The sequence below is a fragment of the Phyllobates terribilis genome, unplaced genomic scaffold (assembly GCF_046119375.1).
Source record: "Phyllobates terribilis strain yellow unplaced genomic scaffold, ASM4611937v1 Scaffold_1__5_contigs__length_1240528914, whole genome shotgun sequence".
Taxonomy (NCBI): Eukaryota; Metazoa; Chordata; class Amphibia; order Anura; family Dendrobatidae; genus Phyllobates; species Phyllobates terribilis.
The window spans coordinates 820,025,762-820,049,324 of NW_027362761.1; the positions used below are offsets into that span (position 1 = coordinate 820,025,762).

A 23,563-nucleotide genomic window follows, 5' to 3' on the forward strand; every position below is an offset into this window, starting at 1 on the left:
GTTGGGATGATGATAGAGGCCACCATCTGCTTAGTTTTATGTTACTTGGAATGCAAGCGCAAGTATACAGCCAACCACCCACCCGCCCACAGGCTGCAATCCTAAACTGCCACATTTCTGGACTGCTTGCACTTGAAATGTTGCCTTTTAGGCTCGTGGAAGCAGAAGCTTTCCACAACCTCATGGCGGCGGCCGGGTGTCCATATTCGGCGCCCAGCCGCCACTATTTCTCCCTGTATCGTCTCCGCCTTCCACAAGCGCATGTCCCAGAACATTACCCGTGCCCTCCCCAGTGCACTTAAGTGGGAAGGACCGCCTAACCACAAACACGTGGACAAGTGAATGTGGCAAGGGATGGTTCATCTCACTAATGCATTCCACTGGGTTAATAGTGTGGAAGCCGGGACCCAGTGGGACCCTGGGACGCAACACGTCCTCCTGACGCAAAGGATTTTGGGCCCTGGGTCAATCAGGGTTACCCCTACATTCTACTGCTCCTGCACCACCTCCTCCTCTTCAGCCTCCATCTCCATCACTTGATTCATTTATTCAGGACATATTCCAGATTATTTGCTTAAACTTCGTGTGTGGCAATAACAATAAGCAGGACTGTATGCTTAGGCGACCAACCGCACACCGTTGCAGAGTTGTTGAAAGCAGTATCAGAGAACCTGGTGTCAGCTCTGAAGCTAGGCAAGCTCGCACATATACCATGCCTGGTCCATGTGCTCAACTTAGTGGTTCTGCAGTTTCTCAAAATCTACACGGATCTGCCAGATCTGCTTATGAAAGTATGCCCCATGTGTGTCCATTTCATAAAGTCAGCTACAGCTTCCGCTGCCCTTGCAGGGCTTCAGCAGTGTTTGCAGCTTCAAACTCACTGACTGGTGTGCGATGTGACTACGCGTTGAAAATCAACGTTGCAGATGTTTGGAATGATTTTGAGCAGCAGAGAGCAGTTGTTGAGTACCAGCTTCAACACATCCGTCGGCATTCAGGTCAGCCTCCACACATAAGAGCTGATGAGTGGGCATGGATGTCTGACATCTGTGCCCTCCTCCAAAACTTTGAGGACTCCACCAAGATGGTGAGCGGCGATGATGCCATAATTAGCTTCACCATCCCGCTTCTCTGTCTACTGAAACACTCGCTGCTCACAATTAAAGAGGAGGCATTGCAGGCGCAGCAAGGAACTGTACAAGGTGATGCTACCCAGCCCAGCCTTATCTCAACGCGGATTGAGTGATAATGAGGAGTAGGAGGAAGCATAGGTGGATTATAATGAGGGCAATCTGGGCTACCGCCCGGGGCCCTGAACCTCCGGGGGGCCTGGGGCTCCGGGGTGTCTATGGCCAGATTGCCCTCATTATATGTGCGGTGCCGTGGCACATACCGGCAGACAGTGGCGGAGGGGGCCCGGATCGCTCCCCCAGCAGCGGCGCACGGCCGCTGCTTCTTCTTCGGCACTGCAGCAGTTAACTTCCCTGTGCTGGCCCGGCCGCATCACTGCTAGGAGACACGGCCCTGTGCGCGGCCGTGTCTCCTAGCTGTGACGTCGCGCAGTGCGCACCCGGCCTGCAGTGCTGCACCGGAAAAGAGAAGGAGGACTGGAGCCGAGACGAGGGATGGTGAGTGTGTGTGTGTGAGTGTGTGTGTGTGTATGTATGTTTGTTTGTGCAGGCAGATATTATTGTGTGATGTCTGTTTATATGTATTTTTGTGTTTCAAATGTGTTTATGCGTGCATGTACAGTACAGACCAAAAGTTTGGACACACCTTCTCATTTATAGATTTTTCTGGACTTTCATGACTATGAAAATTGTACATTCACACTGAAGGCATCAAAACTATGAATTAACACATGTGGAATTATATACTTAACAAAAAAGTGTGAAACAACTGAAAATATGTCTTATATTCTAGGTTCTTCAAAGTAGCCACATTTTGCTTTGATGACTGCTTTGCACACTCTTGGCATTGTCTTGATGAGCTTCAAGAGGTAGTCACCGGAAATGGTCTTCCAACAATCTTGAAGGCGTTCCTAGAGATGCTTAGCACTTGTTGGCCCTTTTGCCTTCACTCTGCGGTCCAGCTCACCCCAAACCATCTCGATTGGGTTCAGGTCTGGTGTCTGTGGAGGTTAGGTCATCTGGCGTAGCACCCCATCACTCTCCTTCTTGGTCAAATAGCCCTTACACAGCCTGGAGGTGTGTTTGGGGTCATTGTACTGTTGAAAATTAAATGATGGTCCAACTAAATGCAAACCGGATGGAATAGCATGCTGCTGCAAGATGCTGTGGTAGCCATGCTGGTTGAGTATGCCTTCAATTTTGAATAAATCCCCAACAGTGTCACCAGCAAAGCACCCCCACACCATCACACCTCCTCCTCCATACTTTATGGTGGGAACCAGGCATGTAGAGTCCATCCATTCACCTTTTCTGTGTCGCACAAAGACACGGTGGTTGGAACCAAAGATCTCAAATTTGGACTCATCAGAGCAAAGCACAGATTTCCACTGGTCTAATGTCCATTCCTTGTGTTCTTTAGCCCAAACAAGTCTCTTCTGCTTGTTGCCTGTCCTTAGCAGTGGTTTACTAGCAGCTATTTTACCATGAAGGCCTGCTGCACAAAGTCTCCTCTTAACAGTTGTTGTAGAGATGTGTCTGCTGCTAGAACTCTGTGTGGCATTGACCTGGTATCTAATCTGAGCTGCTGTTAACCTGCGATTTCTGAGGCTGGTGACTTGGATAAACTTATCCTCAGAAGCAGAGGTGACTCTTGGTCTTCCTTTCCTGGGGCGGTCCTCATGTGAGCCAGTTTCTTTGTAGCGCTTAATGGTTTTTGCAACTGCTCTTGGGGACACTTTCAAAGTTTGCCCAATTTTTCGCACTGACTGACCTTCATTTCTTAAAGTAATGATGGCCACTCGTTTTTCTTTACTTAACTGTTTTTTTCTTGCCATAATACAAATTCTAACAGTCTATTCAGTAGGACTATCAGCTGTGTATCCACATGACTTCTGCACAATACAACTGATGGTCCCAACCCCATTTATAAGGCAAGAAATCCCACTTATTAAACCTGACAGGGCACACCTGTGAAGTGAAAACCATTTCCGGTGACTACCTCTTGAAGCTCATCAAGAGAATGCCAAGAGTGTGCAAAGCAGTCATCAAAGCAAAAGGTGGCTACTTTGAAGAACCTAGAATATAAGATATTTTCAGTTGTTTCACACTTTTTTGTTAAGTATATAGTTAAACATGTGTTAATTTATAGTTTTGATGCCTTCAGTGTGAATGTACAATTTTCATAGTCATGGAAATACAGAAAAATCTTTAAATGAGAAGGTGTGTCTAAACTTTTGGTCTGTACTGTATATGTCTATCTATGTTTGTGTGTGTGCGTGACTGCGTGCGTGACTGCGTGTGTGACTGCATGCGTCACTGCGTGCGGCCTCCTGCTGAGTATAGATGGCGCCGTGCGGCCTCCTGCTGTCTCTGGGGGGCGCCATGCGGCCTCCCGCTGTGTATAGATGGCACCGTGCGGCCCCCTGCTGTGTATAGATGGCGCCGTGCGGTCTCCCACTGTGTATAGATGGCACAGTGCGGCCTCCCGCTGTGTATGGATGGCGCCGTGTGGCCTCCCACTGTGTATAGATAGTGCCGTGCGGCCTACTGCTGTGTATAGATGGCGCCGTGCGGCCTCCTGCTGTGTATAGATGGCACCGTGCGGCCTCCTGCTGTGTATAGATGGCTCCGTGCAGCCTCCTGCTGTGTATAGATGGCACCGTGTGGCCTCCTTCTGTGTATAGATGGCTCAGTGCGGCCTCCTGCTGTGTATAGATGGTTACGTGCGGCCTCCTGCTGTGTATAGATGGTTACGTGCGGCCTCCTGCTGTGTATAGATGGTTACGTGCGGCCTCCTGCTGTGTATAGATGGCTACGTGCGGCCTCCTGCTGTGTATAGATGGCTCCGTGCGGCCTCCCGCTGTGTATAGATGGCTACGTGCAGTCTCCTGCTGTGTATAGATTGCTACGTGCGGCCTCCTGCTGTGTACAGATGGCTACGTGCGGCCTCCTGCTGTGTATAGATGGCTACGTGCGGCCTCCCGCTGTGTATAGATGGCTACATGTGGCCTCCTGCTCTGTATAGATGGCTACGTGCGGCCTCCTGCTGTGCATAGATGGCTATGTGCAGCCTCCTGCCGTGTATAGATGGCTACGTGCTGCCTCTCGCTGTGTATAGATGGCTACGTGCGGCCTCCTGCTGTGTATAGATGGCTATGTGCGGCCTCCTGCTGTGTATAGATGGCACCGTGCGGCCTCCCGCTGTGTATAGATGGCTACGTGCGGCCTCCCGCTGTGTATAGATGGCAGCGTGCGGCCTCCTGCTGTGTATAGATGGCTACGTGTGCTCAATATTGAGTCATACAATTAATGTAAGGCTATGTGCCCACGATGCAGAAATGCTCCGGATTTCTTTTTAGCGTTTCTGCATGTCCCTGGCAGAAAAAACGCTTGCGGATTGGACATGCGTATTGTGCATGTGGATTGTACATGCGGATTGTACATGCGTTTTTCCTGCCAGGGACTTGCGGATGTGAAGCGCTCTTCACATGCATTTCCGCATGCGGGTTGACAAGCGCTTTCCAAGCAATTTTAGCATCACTTGGAAAGTGCTTGACAACTTGGTCATACTATATAAATCCATGCAACCGGCATGGATTTATATAGTGTGACCATAAAAGAATGGTAAAAAATAAATATATAATTACCTTCTGATGGCCTGCCGATGTCAGCGGTCGCGTGACCAGTCACATGACTAAATGACGTCATGGCAGGTCCTTTTCAGACCATCGCGAGCTGCCAGCAAGCCAGGACGCATCGGATAAAGACACCGGGGGCCAACAGAAGGTAAGTATAATATTTATTTTTTATTTTATTCTTTTTTTACAGGTTCTATGGTACCCGGGTCCAGAGGGGAGTCTCCTCTTCTCCAAACCCGGGTACCATCCGCACACTGAAATGCATGGATTCTGCATGTACAGATGCAGTGATGCAGATTCCATGTGTTCCAATGCAAGTCAATGGCGGCGAAAGCGCCGCGCTTCCGCAAAATAATTGGTTGTGATGCGGATTTTTCCACAATGATAATCCGCAGCGGAAATTTCCGCAGCATGTGCACAGCACATGCGGATTATCATTGGGGAACATGGCAGACCTTCTACCAAGCGTTTTTTAAGCGTTTCTGCAGCGGAATTGCCGATGCGGAAACGCTTAAAAAAGGCATAGTGGGCACACAGCCTAAAAAAAATTATTATAATTAATATTGTGCCAAATTAATTTCACGTGAACTATCACATGATCTATCACAGGGGATCATGTGACATGTCACGTGATACATCAGGTGTGTGTGTGTGTGGGGGGGGGGGGCGCCTTCTAAACTGCCCGGGGCCCTTGCTACTCTTAATCCACCCCTGGGAGAAAGAGAACATAGACAGTAATACTCTTGGTGAGAGCAGGGAAGTCTTGGCTGTTGGCAGTTTGGCATACAAGGCCGACTTTATGTCCTCCTGCCTTTACCGCATTTTGGGCATTACAGAAAACTGGCACGGCATGAGAAAATTCTTGGAGATGGAGGTGTGAGGTTCTGATTAAGAAGGATGTCTGTCTTAGATCAGTTGCAGAATGGAGGGTTCAGGAGGGGTTATACACAGAAATGATGGAAGAGATATAGGCCAGTGCAGAACTGTGGACAGCTTGGTGGGTGAGAGAGATGAGTTTGTATTGTATTCTGTAGTGATTGTTTAACCTAACCCGTGCAATGACTGGCACAGGGTACAGACGTCGGTGAAGCGTCTTGATAGAATTACGACCCTGGCTGCTGCATTCAGAAGGGATTGGAGAGGAGACAGTTTGTTTAGAGGCAGACCGATTAGAAGAGAGTTGCACTAGTGAATAAGAGTGACAGTAAGAATTTTTGCAGTATCAAAGGTGAGAAAAGGTCGACTTCTGGAGAAGTTTTTAAGGTGCAGGTGATATGAGTGTAGCGCCCCGAGGGTTCGGCCGCTACAGGGATATTGCACCTCTGCCAGAGGTGTGATATTCCACTCCCGGGTAAGGATGGAGTATGGATCAAGGCTCAGTAGGCTGCATACAGCACACACACCCCATTTCCGAGGGACAGCTCAACGGTGCTCCCACTAGACAGAAGTGCAGGCACGACCGACTATGTCCCTGTCTGGAGTGGGGAGGTGGGTGGAACACCCAGTGCTGTAGGGGAAGATAGGGGTTGGTTCCTGAGCGTAGGAAGGAGCCCATTGGTTGCTGGTCACCTGGGCTCATGGTCAGAGGGAGGTATAAAAGGTGGGCACCATCTTAGATCTAGGTTCTGTCCAGAGAGGAGAAGACAGGGAGTAGAGGCTCTGTGGGAGCTCTACTCCAGGAGGGCCTAGTGAGAGGCCGAGGAGGAGGTGAAGGGGAGCTGTGGTGCCACCTGAGCCCAGCTCCACGAGAAGGGATGATAAGAAGGAACAGGAAAGACGGAGGAGAGACAGAGAAACAGAAGGGCTCAGGAACAAGAAGGTGGAAGGGACCCTAAGAACCCACGAGAATACAGGGTGAAGGGTCAGGCAGATTAAGGGTACCGGATCCCAAGTTGGTGGAGGAGAAACTACCCTCAGCCAAAGACCGGACGTTGTGATCATTTATTGGTGCGACACCTCATCAAACCTGCTAGGAAGGCACCATATAGGACAGCAGAGGACGGGGCCCATGTTTAACCGCACAAGTCCGCGGCAGCTGGACAAAAGTGGGTCACTGGTGAGGCAGGCCAGAGAAAGGACAAAAGGGGGTCCTGAGCCATACTCCTGAACTGCCTGGGAGTTGACCGAGCCCCACACCTGGTGGACGCAGCACGGCTCGGGCGGTCACTACGTGTACAGAAGTGACCCGGAGTACCTGAGCTGTGAGTAAAAGACATTGGACTGCAGTACGTTGTCTGTGTACTCTTTCGCTCCTCCAGCACTAACGGTATTGGGACTCTCACCACCATCACTCCCACCATTCACTACACTGCCCTGGGGCCGCACTCTTCCCGTGGGGAGTCACACCATCCCAGCTGCTCACATTATCTGCCCCAGTGGTCTGTCCTGCAGCGGCGGTTCCTAATAACCGCAATCCACGGGTGGCGTAGTCGGACATCTCTTAAAACATCTAAAAGACTACCACTGGTCTGACCACCCTGAGCCACGGGACCGGGTCGCCACTACTACCCCCACCGTCTCCCTGTCGCCCGGTTCCGAGTGCCCCAAGGCCCAGGGGGCGAGTCAGCTTTGGCGTAATCGGCAGGATTTCGTGCCCGCTAACAACGGGTACTGCGCGCCTGAAAAGAGACTGTTTCATTGTACTAAAGATGGTGCCCGCCCCAGAAGAACGAGCGCCATAATGTGCGCGCCAAAAGACCACAGGAGGCCGCCTCCCATCGTGGGCCGGGTCCCAGAATGGCGCCAAAGAGGAAGCCCGCCCCCAACAACCATGAGCACGGCGGTAGAAATGTCCGTCAGCGTGGGGGGGCTGCCCCTGAGAGTGATTGTCAGCAAAATGCCCCAGGACCACCCCCCATGGGTGCGGAAAGAGAAGAAAACTGCGGGGCAGGGGGTGGTCTGGATCCGTCTGGCCAGGCCGCACCCGGAGATGGAGAAAGGAACCAGCTCCAGCACTTTGGCAAGGGGCCTGCTGCAAGCCACACCACCATGCAGCCTCACAGAGCTGCTAGCCCATCTCCCCAAGGAGGACCCCGAGTATGCGCGGGCGGCGCTGGAGGAGCTGGACCGGAGGATGGTCCGGGCGCAGCAGGACGTGATAGCCGGGTGGAAAGAAGAAGTGGCTCGGCGGACTGTGACCCTGCAGCAGGAGGTGCCGTCGACGTCCAGGAGCACACCAGCCACCGAGGGCAGTGAAAACAGAGCGGAGGCAGAGGATGACGCCGCGGAGGAGGCCGCGACAGCAGAGGCAGGTAACGGAGACGCCCCTACCCCGAACCCTGGGGCCGCCGACCCGCCCTTGCACCCTGTTGCGGAGCCCAACGTACATGGACCCGCCGTCGACACCGTGCCTCCACCACCACCAACCAGTCCCCAGGCCATCGACGCTGCCAGTGAGCCCCGCCCCACGCCGTGCCCTCTGACCCCGGGCGTGCTCAGTAAACCACCACCGCAGGCCCGGCTGCAAGGCCTAGCGCCCCCGGGCGCCGCTGCCCCGACGGAACCCCCTGCACCTGCTGTACCACCCCTGGGAGCAACTAGGAAGCGACCAGTGCGGGCCTGGTCGCAAGGCCACGTGCCCCCGGGCGCCGCCAACCCGCTCGCGCCCCCTGCCTCTGCAGTACCACCACTGGGCGCAGATCTCTTCGCCCAACACACCAGTCCGGATGGGCTTCCTTTCATCTGGCCCCCCGAGTATGTCAACCCCCGCTTTCGGAGGAGCCCGTCCGCGGAGGTTGGAGTACCATCTGAGCCCCTCATCCCTGCTCCGGCGCCTCAGGAAACCCCCCAGCTACCGTTGGAGGATGCCCAGTTTGAATGGGATCCCACTGGGGAGGACCTAATGGGGTTCACGAAAGAAACGCGGGCAGACGCAGCCGAACGGCGGGAAGCCTGCCGCCAACAGCTGGAAATGTTTGAAAGGGAGCAGCGAGAATGGCGCGTGAAGCAAGAGAAGCTGCAGGTCCAGAGCGCAGAGCAGAAAATGAAGGCCCGGCGAGATCCCCGAACTGCCTGCAGTCCCCGAGTCACCGGGACTGTTGTGAAGTTCCAGATGGAGCGCGGCTGGGGTTTCATCCGAGGACCCTGAGACCATCAGCGATGTGTTTGTAACGAGGAGAGATGTGGAGAGCCACCTGCCGGAAGGTCATCGAGGGCGGGACCTATTTCCAGGGGATGTGGTGTCTTACACCCGACACCAAGGCGTGAAGGGATGGTACGCCCTCCATGTCCACAGAGTAGTAGAGGAGGAGGAACAGCACTACTCGTACGCTGAGTACCAAGAGGACCCGGATGGGCCTGAAGATGACGAGGAGGAGCAAGGCGCATATGGAGGACGACGATAGAGAGTAAGAAGAAGCGCCAATGTAAATAGTTACCCGTCTGGGTACAAAGGAACTGTGTGGGACTGTTTCAAATAAAGTGTGGTCCCCGTTGGGACTGATATAGGACTGTGTGAGAGTTATCCCCTACATCCCCTAGCAGGCTGAGGACTGTGAGCAGCCATTTCCCTTCCCAAAACTGGCCGAGGACTGAGAGCGGCCACCCCTTGTATATAGTTGCGCTTCTTAAAGTGCCCCCTACTGGTTTTATAAAAAGACTGCAACGTCTACCTCAAGGCAAATTTGCTGGACTGTTGCACTTAGAAGAAGAAAGAACAACTGGTCGCAAGTTGCACCGCGGCCGTGATCCAAGAATCCAAGAATGTGCTTTACTTAAAAATGTTGACATGAGAAAGTTTTATATGCTGCCAGGTGATAATGCTAAAGTTTTATAAGATGTTTTATACAAAAGAGTTCCGGAAGTATTGAAAATATAATGTCTAGTGAAAAGAAAAGTGTGTCCCATAAAGGGAGTTGAACAATGTCGTCCGTTTCTAAATGTAGAAAAAGTTTTAAAAAGTTTGCATGTCCTGTAATTAACTGTTTTTGCTCTTTTCCAGCCCGAGGACGTGCTGTGGTTTACCAGCGGGGAATGTAGCGCCCCGAGGGTTCGGCCGCTACAGGGATATTGCACCTCTGCCAGAGGTGTGATATTCCACTCCCGGGTAAGGATGGAGTATGGATCAAGGCTCAGTAGGCTGCATACAGCACACACACCCCATTTCCGAGGGACAGCTCAACGGTGCTCCCACTAGACAGAAGTGCAGGCACGACCGACTATGTCCCTGTCTGGAGTGGGGAGGGGGGTAGAACACCCAGTGCTGTAGGAGCAGAAAGGGGTTGGTTCCTGAGCGTAGGAAGGAGCCCATTGGTTGCTGGTCACCTGGGCTCATGGTCAGAGGGAGGTATAAAAGGTGGGCACCATCTTAGATCTAGGTTCTGTCCAGAAAGGAGAAGACAGGGAGTAGAGGCTCCGTAGGAGCTCTACTCCAGGAGGGCCTAGTGAGAGGCCGAGGAGGAGGTGAAGGGGAGCTGTGGTGCCACCTGAGCCCAGCTCCACGAGAAGGGAGGATAAGAAGGAACAGGAAAGACGGAGGAGAGACAGAGAAACAGAAGGGCTCAGGAACAAGAAGGTGGAAGGGACCCTAAGAACCCACGAGAATACAGGGTGAAGGGTCAGGCAGATTAAGGGTACCGGATCCCAAGTTGGTGGAGGAGAAACTACCCTCAGCCAAAGACCGGACGTCGTGATCATTTATTGGTACGACACCTCATCAAACCTGCTAGGAAGGCACCATATAGGACAGCGGAGGACGGGGCCCACGTTTAACCGCACAAGTCCGCGGCAGCTGGACAAAAGTGGGTCACTGGTGAGGCAGGCCAGAGAAAGGACAAAAGGGGGTCCTGAGCCATACTCCTGAACTGCCTGGGAGTTGACCGAGCCCCACACCTGGTGGATGCAGCACGGCTCGGGCGGTCACTACGTGTACAGAAGTGACCCGGAGTACCTGAACTGTGAGTAAAAGACATTGGACTGCAGTACGTTGTCTGTGTACTCTTTCGCTCCTCCAGCACTAACGGTATTGAGACTCTCACCACCATCACTCCCACCATTCACTACACTGCCCTGGGGCCGCACTCTTCCCGTGGGGAGTCACACCATCCCAGCTGCTCACATCATCGGCCCCAGCGGTCTGTCCTGCAGCGGCGGTTCCTAATAACCGCAATCCACGGGTGGCGTAGTCGGACATCTCTTAAAACATCTAAAAGACTGCCACTGGTCTGACCACCCTGAGCCACGGGACCGGGTCGCCACTACTACCCCCACCGTCTCCCTGTCGCCCAGTTCCGAGTGCCCCAAGGCCCAGGGGGCGAGTCATGAGCGAGTGAGTGATTTTCCAAGTTGAATAAAGTAAAGTTGTGTGTCAAATATGACTCCAAGATAGCAGGCGTGCCGAGTGGGAGTAATGGTGGCAGCACCTAAAGGAAATTGCAAAGTCAGGTATAGGTAGGTTAGTAGAGGGAGGAAACCGAAGGAGTTCATTTTGGGAGATATTAAGATCAGGCTCTTGTTGAAGAATTCTAACAAAAAAAAATTCCCATCTGACAATGCTGGAGGCAGAGGTCACAGTCAGACAGTTCATTGGACAACCAAGGAGTTCAAGCAAGGAAGACACAAACCAAATGCAGCGGAGGCAGGAGAACGCTGTCAAAGGTCTGGGACAGTTTTCTCAGACCCTCCCAGTGCCCAGGCCCTGATACATGGGGTACTCTGACAAGGAGGGAAAAGTTTTGGAAGATGCAAACTGGACACGTGGCATGAACTGTCTTTCTACGCCTTGGAGGTCCTGGTCACTAGCGTTTTGTCAGAGATAGTTTTTAGTGCTGCCGGGGGCATTATAACTGATAAAACTGATAGGCGCATCCGCCTGTCAACTGACTTTTATAAAAATGAACAAGGGCTGAATTGGGCCAGACTTCTCAACACCACCAGATGATAGCATCAAACATAAACTCAAATCCAGTGGGTTTTTTTTTGGGAGTCTATTCCCATGCACCCCTTCACACCCAGACATGGGTATACCCTTCAAGAATTTTTTTATTTTATGTCGCCCTCCTCCTTCTCCTCATCCTCCACCACCATATCACCAGGGAGACCGTGATGCAACACCCACATAATTTTTTTAAGGGTGTTTATCATTAGAGAAGAGCAAATATTCGTTCTGGATTACAATCGTCATTTTTGCAATATTCGCCAATGTAATTGTCAATGGGTGCCAAAACCAAACGTATGCACAACACCTTCAAACGGGACCAAAAGCTGCCAGAACACATCAATTTAGGGGCAGTCACCAGGAAAGTGCCATCAATTGACCCAGAGTACAAGTAGTATAATTATTATTATTCATTATTATAGCACCATTTATTCCATTGCGCTTTACATGTGAAAAGAAATCACTGACTGGTACAAGAGCAGAAAGGACCCTGCCCATCAGGGCGCACAAACAGTCTATAAGGGATGGGTGAGGATACAGTAGGTGAGTAGTCGTGCAGCAGTATGGTGGAGCGAGGGTTACTGCAGGTTGTAGGCTTGTCGGAAGAGGAGGGTCTTCAGCTCCCTTTTAAAGGTTTCAACAGTAGGCGAGAGTCTGATATGTTGGGGTACACAGTTCAAGAGTAGAACGGATGCACAGGAAAAATCTTGTATGCGATTGTGGGAAGAGGAGAGAAGACGGGAGTAGAGAAGGAGATCTTGTGAGGATCGGAGGTTGCATGCTGGCATGTACCTGGAGACTAGGTCACAGATATATGGAGCAGACAGGTTGTGGATGACTTTACATGTCATGGTTACGGTTTTGAACTGAAGTCTCTGGCCAATGGGGAGCCAGTGAAGCATAGGTGGATTATAATGAGGGCAATCTGGGCTGCACACTGCCGCTGCTTCTTCTTCGGCTGGGCCAGCACTGCACCTGTTAACTTCCCTGTGTGCTGGCCCGGCAGCATCACAGCTAGGAGACACGGCCCTCTGCCCGGCCGTGTCTGCTAGTGTGATGTCACGCAGTGCGCCCTGCACTGCTACTTACCACCGGAGAGGAGCTGGACGACTGGAGCCAAGCCAGGAGATGGTGAGTGAGTGTGTGAGTGTGTGTGAGTGTGTGTGTATGCAGGCAGATATCATTGTGTGATGTCTGTTTATATGTATTTTTATGTTTCAAATGTGTTTATGCGTGTATGTATATGTCTGTATATGTTTGTGTGTGTGCGTGACTGCGTGCGGCCTCCCACTGTCTCTGGGGGGGCACCGTGCGGACTCTCCCGCTGTCTCTGGGGGGCGCCGTGTGGCCTCCTGCTGTCTCTGGGGGAACGCCGTGAGGCCTCCTGCTGTCTCTGGGGGGGCGCCTTGCGGCCTCCCGCTGTATCTGTGGGGAGCCGTGCGGCCTCCCGCTGTGTATAGATGGCTACGTGCGGCCTCCCGCTGTGTATAGATGGCTACGTGTGGCCTCCCGCTGTGTATAGATGGCTACGTGCGGCCTCCCGCTGTGTATAGATGGCTACGTGTGGCCTCCCGCTGTGCATAGATGGCTACGTGGGGCCTCCCGCTGTGTCTAGATGGCGCCGTGCGGCCTCCCGCTGTGTATAGATGGTGCCGTGAGGCCTCCCGCTCTGTATAGATGGCTACATGCGACCTCCCGCTGTGTATAGATGGCTACGTGCGGCCCCCTGTTGTGTATAGATGGCTACGTGCGGCTCCCTGCTGTGTATAGATGGCTACGTGCGGCCCCCTTCTGTGTATAGATGGCTATGTGCCCTGCTGTGTATAGATGGCTACATGTGGCCCCCTGCTGTGTATAGATGGCTACATGCGACCTCCCGCTGTGTATTGATGGCACCGTGCGCCCCCCTGCTGTGTATTGATGGCTACGTGCGGCCTCCCGCTGTGTATAGATGGCGCCGTGCGCCCTCCAGCTGTGTATAGATGGCACCGTGCGGCCTCCCGCTGTGTATAGATGGCACCGTGCGGCCTCCAGCTGTGTATAGATGGCGCCGTGCGGCCTCCCTCTGTGTACAGATGGCTACATGCGGCCTCCCGCTGTGTACAGATGGTTACGTGCGGCCTCCTGTTGTGTATAGAAGGATTGTGGCAGCTCATATTTTATGTAGGGTCTCATACTGTATATAGGGGATGTCAGCATACTTAATTGTGCTCAATATTAACCCCTTTCTGACGTATGACCTAATAGTACGTCATGGTGACCTGGGCCGATTGGACCAATGACGTATTATTAGGTCAAACGGCGATCGCGCCCGCACACAAGCGGTGCAAGGCAATCGCCGCCGGGTGTCAGCTGATAGTCACAGCTGACACCCGGTGCTATGTGCAGTGAGCAGTCCCGCACCACTCCCGGCACATTAATCCGGTCAATGCTGTGATCGAAGTTGATCGCAGCATTGCGGTGGCAAGGGGAGGTGATCGGATACTCACCTCTCCTGCCGGCCTCCAGCACTGTCTGCCGCGGCTTCCCGGATGTTGCCATGATGACCCGATGTCGTCATGACAACATCCGAGTCGCCAAACAGCAGGAAGATATTTTGGTCATACGCAGTGCATGACCAAACTATCTTCTCCCTGTGCAGCACTGACAGCCTGTATAGCACAGGGATGATGCTGCATTCCTGTGCTTTACAGGCGACCAGAATAAAAAAAGTGAAAGTCCCAGAGTGGCACACAGAATAAAAGTCCAAAAAGTGTTAAAAAATTTAAAAAAAATGAAAAAAAAAAGTAAAAATATAAAAAATAAAATAAAAAAAAAATCCACCCCAAAAAAAAAAAAATAATGTACCCATCAATAAATATTATTATGAAAAAAAAACAATAAAATTACACATATTTGGTATCGCCGCGTCCGGAACGATGTGACCTATAAAACTGTCCCACTAGTTAACCCCTTTAGTGAACACGGTAAAAAAATAAAAATAAAAAACGAAGCAAAAAACAATGCTTTATCATCATACCGCCAAACAAAAAAAGGAATAACACGCGATCAAAAAGACAAATATTAATAAGAATGGTACCGTTAAAAACGTCATATTGTCCCGCAAAAACAAGCTGCCATACAACTCCATCAGCTGAAAAATAAAAAAGTTATAGCTCTAAGAATAAAGCGATGCAAAAAAATATTTTTTTCTATAAAATAGCTTTTATTGTGTAAAAGCGCCAAAACATAGAATAACGATATACATGTGGTACCACTGTAAACGTGCTGACCCGAAGAATACTGCTGCCTTATCAATTTTACCACACGTGGAACAGTATAAAAAAAAAAAACATAAAAAAAAATTCTGGAATTGCTGGCTTTTGTTTATTCTGCCTCCCAAACATCGGAATAGAAAGCGATCAAAAAATGTCAAGTGCCTGAAAATGGCACCAATAAAAACGTCAACTCATCCTGCAAAAAACAAGCCGTCATATGACTCTGTCGGCCAAAATATGGAAAAATTATAGCTCTCAAAATATGGCGATGCAAAAACTAGATTTTGCAAAAAAATGTGTCTTTTAGGCTATGTGCCCACGCTGCGGAAATGAAGCAGAAATTTTCTGCTTCATTTCTGCATGTCCTCTCCTGGACAAACGCATGCGGAATTCCGCACGCATTTATCGTGCGTTTATCGCGCGATTTCCACATGCGGAATTGCATTGCGTTTTTTTATTGCATTGCAAAGGCAATTCCGCTTGCAGAAACGCAAAATTAATGGACATGCTGCGGATTTTTCCACGCATCAAAAACACTGCGGAAAAATCCGCAGCATGGGCATTGAACTTGCGGAATCCCATTGGGGATCATGGGGGGCGGATTACATAGCGTTTCACAAGCGTTTACGCTGCGGAAATTCTCGCAGCATATATGCTTGAAAAACGCTATGTGGGCACATACCCTTAGTGTGTGACAGCTGTCAGTCATAAAAACCCGATATGATTCTGGTATCGCTGTAATCGCACCGACCCGAAGAATAAAGTCGTCTAATCACTTATACCGCACGAGGAACGGCGTAAAAAATAAACTCTAGGGTTAGGGTTGTGTTAGGGTTAGGGTTGTGTTAGGGTTAGGGTTGGCCTAGGGATTTTTTTCAAAAGTAAAAAAAAAAAAAGATGACGATATGGCGACTAGTGTTGAGCGCAAGTGCTCTCTATTTGAGTGCTCTCAGGAATGCACTGAGTATCGAGGGTGCTCAAGTGACATGCTCGAGTCTCTGCCCCATTTGCTTCGTGGCCAAAAAAAAACTCGCGGGGATTGCCTGCCATGCACGAGTGATCCCCACATGTTTTTTTTTCGGTGTCTAATAACCGTGAAACATGCGGGCGGGGACTCGAGCATGTCACTCGAGCACCCGTGATACATGGTGCATACCTGAGTACCCGATGCAAACTCAAGTAGCGATCACTTGCGCTCAAGACTAATGACAACTTATTCAATATGATGACCTAATGTTATCAAATTCTGTGTCGTACCTCTGGGTTCAAAATGTTCACTATACCCCTTGATAAAATCCTTGAGGGGGTTTAGTTTCCAAATTGGGGTCACTTGTGGGGGGGTTTCCACTGTTTAGGCACATCAGGGGCTTGCCAAACGCGACATGGCGTCTGCTCTCAATGCCCGTCAATTATGCGTTCAAAAAGTCACACAATGCTCCTTCCTTTCTGAACTGCCGTGAGCCCAAACACTGTATTTTCCCCACATGGCGTACTCAGGAGAAATTGCACAACAGTTTTTGGGGTCCATTTTCTCCTCTTAAAAATAAAAAAACTGGGGTTAAAACATTATTTTTGTGGAAAAAGATTGTTTTTTTTATTTTCACGGTCCATGTTATAAACTTCTGCAAAGCACTTGGGGGTTCAGGGTGCTCACCACACATCTAGATAAGTTCCCTAAGGGGTCTAGTTTCCAAAATGGTGTCACTTGTGGGATTTTTCCACTGTTTAGGCACATCAGGGGCACATCCGCTAAGTATTCAAGCAAATTTTACAACCAAAAAGTCAAATAGCGCTCCTTCCCTTCCGAACCCTGCCGTGTGCCCAAACAGTTGTTTCCCCCACATATGGGGTATCAGCTTAATCAGGAGAAATTGCACAACAGACTGCATGGTGCAATTTCTCCTGTTACCCTTATGAAAATGCACTATTGGGGGCTGAAAAACATTTTTGTGGTAAAAATGTGAAAATTTTATTTTTACGGCTCATGTTCTAAACTTCTGTAAAGCACCTGGGGGTTCAAGGTGCTCAGCACACATCTAGATAAGTTCCCTGAGGGGTCTAGTTTCCAAAATGGTGTCACTTGTGGGGGGTTTCCACTGTTTAGGCACATCAGGGGCTCTCCAAACGCAACATGGCGTCCGCTAATTATTCAAGCAAATTTTACATTCAAAAAGTCTTCCGAGCTCTGCCGTGCGGCCAAACAGTGTTTTTTTCCCACGTATGGGGTACCTGCATGCTCAGGGGAAATTGCACAACCAATTTTGGGGTCCATTTTTTCCTGTTACCCATGTGAAAATAAAAAAAAATTGGGTCTAAAGTAAGATTTTTGTGAAAAAAGTTAAATGTTAATTTTTTTTCTTCCACATTCCAAAAATTCCTGTGAAGCACCTGAAGGGTTAATAAAGTTCTTGAATGTGGTTTTGAGCACCTTGAGGTGTACAGTTTTTAGAATGGTGTCACTTTTGAGTATTTTCTGTCATAAAGACCCCTCAAAGTGACTTCAAATGTGATGAGATCCCTAAAAAAATGGTTTTGTAAATTATGTTGGAAAAATGAGAAATCGATGGTCAACTTTTAAGCCTCATAGCTCCCTAATAAAAAAAAATGTTGGTTCCAAAATTGTGCTGATATAAAGGAGACATGTGGAAAGTGTTATTTATTAACTATTTGTGTGAAGTATCTCTCTGATTTAAGGGCATAAAAATTCAAATTTTGAAAATTGCAAAATTGTCAACATTTCCGCCAAATTTCATTTTTTTTCACAAATAAACACAAGTGATATCGAAGAAATTTTACCACTATCATGAAGTACAATATGGCACGAAAACAACATTCTCAGAATAAGCAGGATACGTTGAAGCGTTCCAGAGTAATTACCTCATAAAGTGACAGTGGTCAGAATTGTAAAAATTGGCCCGGTCATTAACGTGCAAACCACCCTTTAAAAATATTAAAAATAATATATTAATAGTGTGCCAAATTAATTTCATGTGAACTAGCACATGATCTATCACAGGGGATCATGTGACATGTCACGTGATACATCAGGTGTGTGTGGGGGGAGGGGCCCGCGCCTTCTAAACTGCCAGGGGCCCTTGCTACTCTTAATCCACCCCTGCAGTGAAGGGATCATAGATTGCAATCTTATAAATTGCTGGAGCCAGTCCACAGTTAAAAAAAGCAGCCAGTACATATACACTGCTGAAAAAAATAAAGCATATGGTCTCACAAGGGGTCTGAGGATCTCATCTCGGTACCTAATGGCAGTAAGGCTAGCTCTGGCGAGCACATGGAGGGCTGTGCGGCCCTCCAAAGAAATGCCACCCCACACCATTACTGACCCACTGCCAAACCGGTCATGCTGAAGGATGTTGCAGGCAGCAGATCGATCTCCACGGCGTCTCCAGACTCTGTCACGTCTGTCACATGTGCTCAGTGTGAACCGACCTTCATCTGTGAAGAGCACAGGGCGCAAGTGGCAACTTTGTCAATCCTGGTGTTCTGTGGCAAATGCCAAGCGTCCTGCACAGTGTTGGGCTGTGAGCACAACCTCCATCTGTGGACGTCGGGCCCTCATACCACCCTCTAACCATTTGTGCAGACACATGCACATTTGTGGCCTGCTGAAGTTCATTTTGCAGGGCTCTGGCAGTGCTCCTCCTGTTCCTCCTTGCACAAAGGCGGAGGTAGCGATCCTGTTGCTGGGTTTCTGCCCTCCTGCGACCCCCTCCACGTCTTTTGGAGTACTGGCCTGTCTCCTGGTAGTGCCTCCAGCCTCTGGACACTACGCTGACAGACAAAGCAAACCTTCTTGCCACAGCTCGCATTGATGTGCCATCCTGGATGAGCTGCACTACCTGAGCAACTTTGGTGGGTTGTAGAGTCCGTCTCATGCTACCACGATTGTGAAAGCACATCTAACATTCAAAAGTGACCAAAACATCAGCCAGAAAGCATTGGTACTGAGATGTGGTCTGTGGTCCCCACCTGCAGAACCACTCCTTTATTGAGTGTGTCTTGATAATTGCCAATAATTTCTAACTATTGTCTATTCCATTTGCACAACAGCATGTGAAATTGATTGTCAATCAGTGTTGCTTCCTAAGTGGACAGTTTGATTTCACAGAAGTTTGATTGACTTGGAGTTATATTCTGTTGTTTAAGTGTTCCCTTTATTTTTTTGAGCAGTGTATATATATTTATATATACAGTACAGACCAAAAGTTTTGACACTCCTTCTAATTTAAAGATTTTTCTGTATTTTCATAACTATGAAAATTGTACATTCACACAGAAGACATCAAAACTATGAATTAACACGTGGAATTATATACTTAACAAAAAAGTGTGAAACAGCTGAAAATATGTCTTATATTCTAGGTTCTTCAAAGTAGCCACCTTTTGCTTTGATGACTGCTTTGCACACTCTTGGCATTCTCTTGATCAGCTTCAAGTGGTAGTCACCGGAAATGGTTTTCACTTCACAGGTGTGCCCTGTCAGGTTTAATCTGTGTATTATAAAGCAGCCCTTCGAATATGTAGAGCTTGTCCATACAGAGAACTCTATAATGGGGTTGTCTCAAATTCTTAAATCGTTAAAATTGCAAAGTGCTTGTAAAAACAAGCAAATTTGCAAATTACCACTTATTAAAAATCCTCACCATTCTCAAGAATGGATGAATTTTTAATGTTATAGTATACAGTTCATTGCCAAGGTTACCGGCCAACCTGCAGTCTCAGAGTGGCTGGATACCTTAGGTAAGGAGCACATGCCACGTGCAGGCTTTATGGTTTAGAGCCTGTTCGCACTGCTCTGAAGCTGGCTGGATCACTGGATCCCATCAACTTCAGTCCCTTAGCTTCCCCCTCTGTTAGCTGCATGGAAGAGCACTTAGATCGGACCAATGGCAGGGGCCCATGCCACTGGCCGAAACTGTCAATCATCAGCAGTGCACCACCTCCTGGGAGCCAGAGTGGTGCATCCCTGAATTAAAAAAGATGGGAACAACCCTTTAAGTCATGTTTGCTGGGCCTGTAGAAGGACAAATGGAGTTCTTGAAGTAGTTGGCCACTTTATCTTAATTTTATGACACTTACTAATATTTAAGTAATACTTAAGTAATACAGAATGCATAGTTCTCCTGTCCACCAGATAGTTGCTGGTAGAGGAGCATGTGACCACCTTTCCCATGTGAAGTGTTTTCAGTTGCAGGATGCCAGTAAACCGGTTTGGTCACATACCCCTCCAACAACTGAAATTTGGAGAACAGAAGAGCTGTTCAGGCTATGAAGAAGGGTTCACTAACAAAAAGCAGGAACACACTGCAGCAAGTGACCAGGAACGTACACATTCAGAGGGGAAGGGCAGCACTAGCACAGTGCTGTCGCCCCTTTAGTCTCAGTGAGGGTCCCAGTGGTCATACCACCATCCCCTATCCATAGCTACTTACCGAGATCTGGGATCTGCGGAACTCGATCTTGAATGGAGCTGAGGTGCACATGTTCTTACATCACTCTATTTATTGCTTGTAGAAATCCTGAAGAAAGCTGAGCACAGGGCTCAGCTATTTCAGGATCCAAAGTCCTGTTCCCGGGATGAGTTTCCAGCAGTCATCACCCATCATATGAATAACTTTTAATTTTTGGCATACTCCTTTAAGTGATGGTGTATGTCATCAATTACTGCATAATGCCTCTTTACCTTTCCATTTCATACTGTTCCCACCTATCAAAAGTTTTTAAGAGTTCATATACTTTTAAATGGCTTACGTTCATCCTGCTTATGAAATGAAACATTTCTGCCCCATAGTTACAAAGGTTTCAGATAATTAGCATTAGGTATTAGCATTAGGGCTCACTTTCTCTATGACACTAATGTCTAGCCTTCGGCATACTATTGATACTATCCTAATTGCTGAAACGAGAAAGTGCTGTAAATATTTGTGACGTGATTCAGTTCACCCACACGTTTCGCTAAATAGATGTCCCTAGGCAGGAATGTGGTAGGTGGACATCCAGACAGTTGTGGCTGGTTAGAGAAGTCACATCATTCTGTGTTCTATGTAAGTCAACAGAGGAGACACTTCACCGGTCTCATACTTGGGAGGAGACAGAAGATATCAAGTTAACAATGGCTTTACACATTGTATTCTTAATACTGACATGTGGTAGGTTCTTACTTTTACTTTTCAATGATTTATGTAGCAAATGTCTTCTATATTGTTATACTTATTTTCATTTTGATTTAACTGAGGTTATGGCTGTTCGTCTAGTTCTGTCAATGTGTTTCGCTATGTAACTTGGACTGATCTGTTTGCCTGACTAGGGTTCAACTTTTGATATATCCAGTGGGATTGACAGAAGGGTGAGTTTAACACTTGAAGAAAAGCATGGGTGTCTAGGCACTTTGGATAATAATTCAAGATAACACAGGTTTCACTCTGGTTTTGGAATTTTCTAAAATAGGTGGCAGATATACAGTATATTTAGCAAATGACGTGCGTGTACTTTAATTATGGATATGTGGTAGACCCTGTATTTTCGTCAGCACCCACCTTATAAATATTATAGAACTACTACTGACATGACTCAACCCAGACCAAATAGATTTATAGATCAAACACAGTAACATAAAAAACATGTTTAGGAAATCCCCTTGTGACGTAATATCACATACGACATATTAGAGATGGTTCATATTAACTCTCCTCTGTTTAGCGATAGCCCCATGCTTATATTTATAATTATTTAAAGGGATTTATAATTATTTAAAGCCATAATATTGTCAACATGTTTAGCATATTTAAAATAACTATGTATTGGTGTGCATAAGAATAGGTTCTCATTTTTTTCCCTTCAATTCCTTAATGTTATTTTACTTCTACCAGATGTTATGTTTGCTTGCTTCCTGGAGATACTCATCAGTGGAAATGTGCCTTGAAGCATTCTGAACTTAAAGACCTGTCACTTTCTCAAAAAAATTTAGTTAAATACAGTGGTGGCCAAAAGTATTGGCACCCCTGCAATTCTGTCAGATAATACTCAGTTTCTTCCTGAAAATGATTGCAATCACAAATTCTTTGGTATTATTATTTTCATTTAATTTGTCTTCAATGAAAAAACACAAAAAGAATTGTCCTAAAGCCAAATTGGATATAATTCCACACCAAACCTAAAAAAGGGGTGGACAAAAGTATTGGCACTGTTTGAAAAATCATGTGATGCTTCTCTAATTCGTGTAATTAACAGCACCTGTAACTTACCTGTGGCACCTAACAGGTGTTGGCAATAACTAAATCACACTTGCAGCCATTTAACATGGATTAAAGTTGACTCAACCTCTGTCCTTTGTCCTTGTGTGTACCACATTGAGCATGGAGAAAAGAAAGAAGACCAAAGAACTGTCTGAGGACTTGAGAAACCAAATTGTGAGGAAGCATGAGCAATCTCAAGGCTACAAGTCCATCTCCAAAGACCTGAATGTTCCTGTGTCTTCCGTGCGCTGTGTCATCAAGAAGTTTAAAGCCCATGGCACTGTGGCTAACCTCCCTAGATGTGGATGGAAAAGAAAAATTGACGAGAGATTTCAAAGCAAGATTGTGCGGATGGTGGATAAAGAACCTCGACTAACATCCAAACAAGTTCAAGCTGCCCTGCAGTCCGAGGGTACAACAGTGTCAACCCGTACTATCCATCGGCGTCTGAATGAAAACGGACTGTATGGTAGGATACCCAGGAAGACCCCACTTCTTACCCCGAGACAAAAAAGCCAGGCTGGAGTTTGCCAAAACATACCTGAGAAAGCCTAAAACGTTTTGGAAGAATGCTCTCTGGTCAGATGAGACAAAAGTAGAGCTTTTTGGGAAAAAGCATCAACATAGAGTATACACGAAAAAAAAAGAGGCATTCAAAGAAAAGAACACGGTCCCTACAGTCAAACATGGCGGAGGTTCCCTGATGTTTTGGGGTTGCTTTGCTGCCTCTGGCACTGGACTGCTTGACCGTGTGCATGGCATTATGAATCTGAAGACTACCAACAAATTTTGTAGCATAATGTGGGGCCCCGTGTAAGAAAGCTGGGTCTCCCTCAGAGGTCATGGGTCTTCCAGCAGGACAATGACCCAAAACACACTTCCAAAAGTACTATAAAATGGTTTGAGAGAAAGCACTGGAGACTTCTAAGGTGGCCAGCAATGAGTCCAGACCTGAATCCCATAGAACACCTGTGGAGAGTTCTCAAAATGGCAGTTTGGAGAAGGCACCCTTCAAATATCAGGGACCTGGAGCAGTTTGCCAAAGAAGAATGGTCTACGATTCCAGCAGAGCATTGTAAGAAACTCATTGATGGTTACCGGAAGCGGTTGTTCACAGTTATTTTGGCTAAAGGTTCTGCAACCAAGTATTAGGCTGAGGGTGCCAATACTTTTGTCTGGCCCATTTTTGGAGTTTTGTGTGAAATGATCAATGATTTGATTTTTGCTTCATTCTCTTTTGTGTTTTTTCCTTGCAAGCAAATTAAGTGAAGATAATAATACCAAAGAATTTGTGATTGCAATCATTTTCAGGAAGAAACTGAGTATTATCTGACAGAGTTACAGGGGTGCCAATACTTTTGGCCACCACTGTACCTTATAAAAATCCCCAAACTCCCCTGATTCTGCAGCT

The 23,563-nt window shown here is 48.0% G+C and overlaps 1 protein-coding gene across 1 annotated transcript in view; it reads left to right on the forward strand.

Moving 5' to 3' along the window:
• The first annotated feature begins 20,921 nt into the window (after positions 1-20,921).
• EPGN (epithelial mitogen) overlaps positions 20,922-23,563 on the forward strand; it is a 66,503-nt gene continuing 63,861 nt past the window's right edge. Inside the window, exon 1 of the mRNA XM_073655308.1 lies at positions 20,922-21,066. Coding sequence (XP_073511409.1) covers positions 21,030-21,066 — 37 coding nt within the window. The 5' untranslated portion in view covers positions 20,922-21,029. The remainder of the gene's footprint in view (positions 21,067-23,563) is intronic.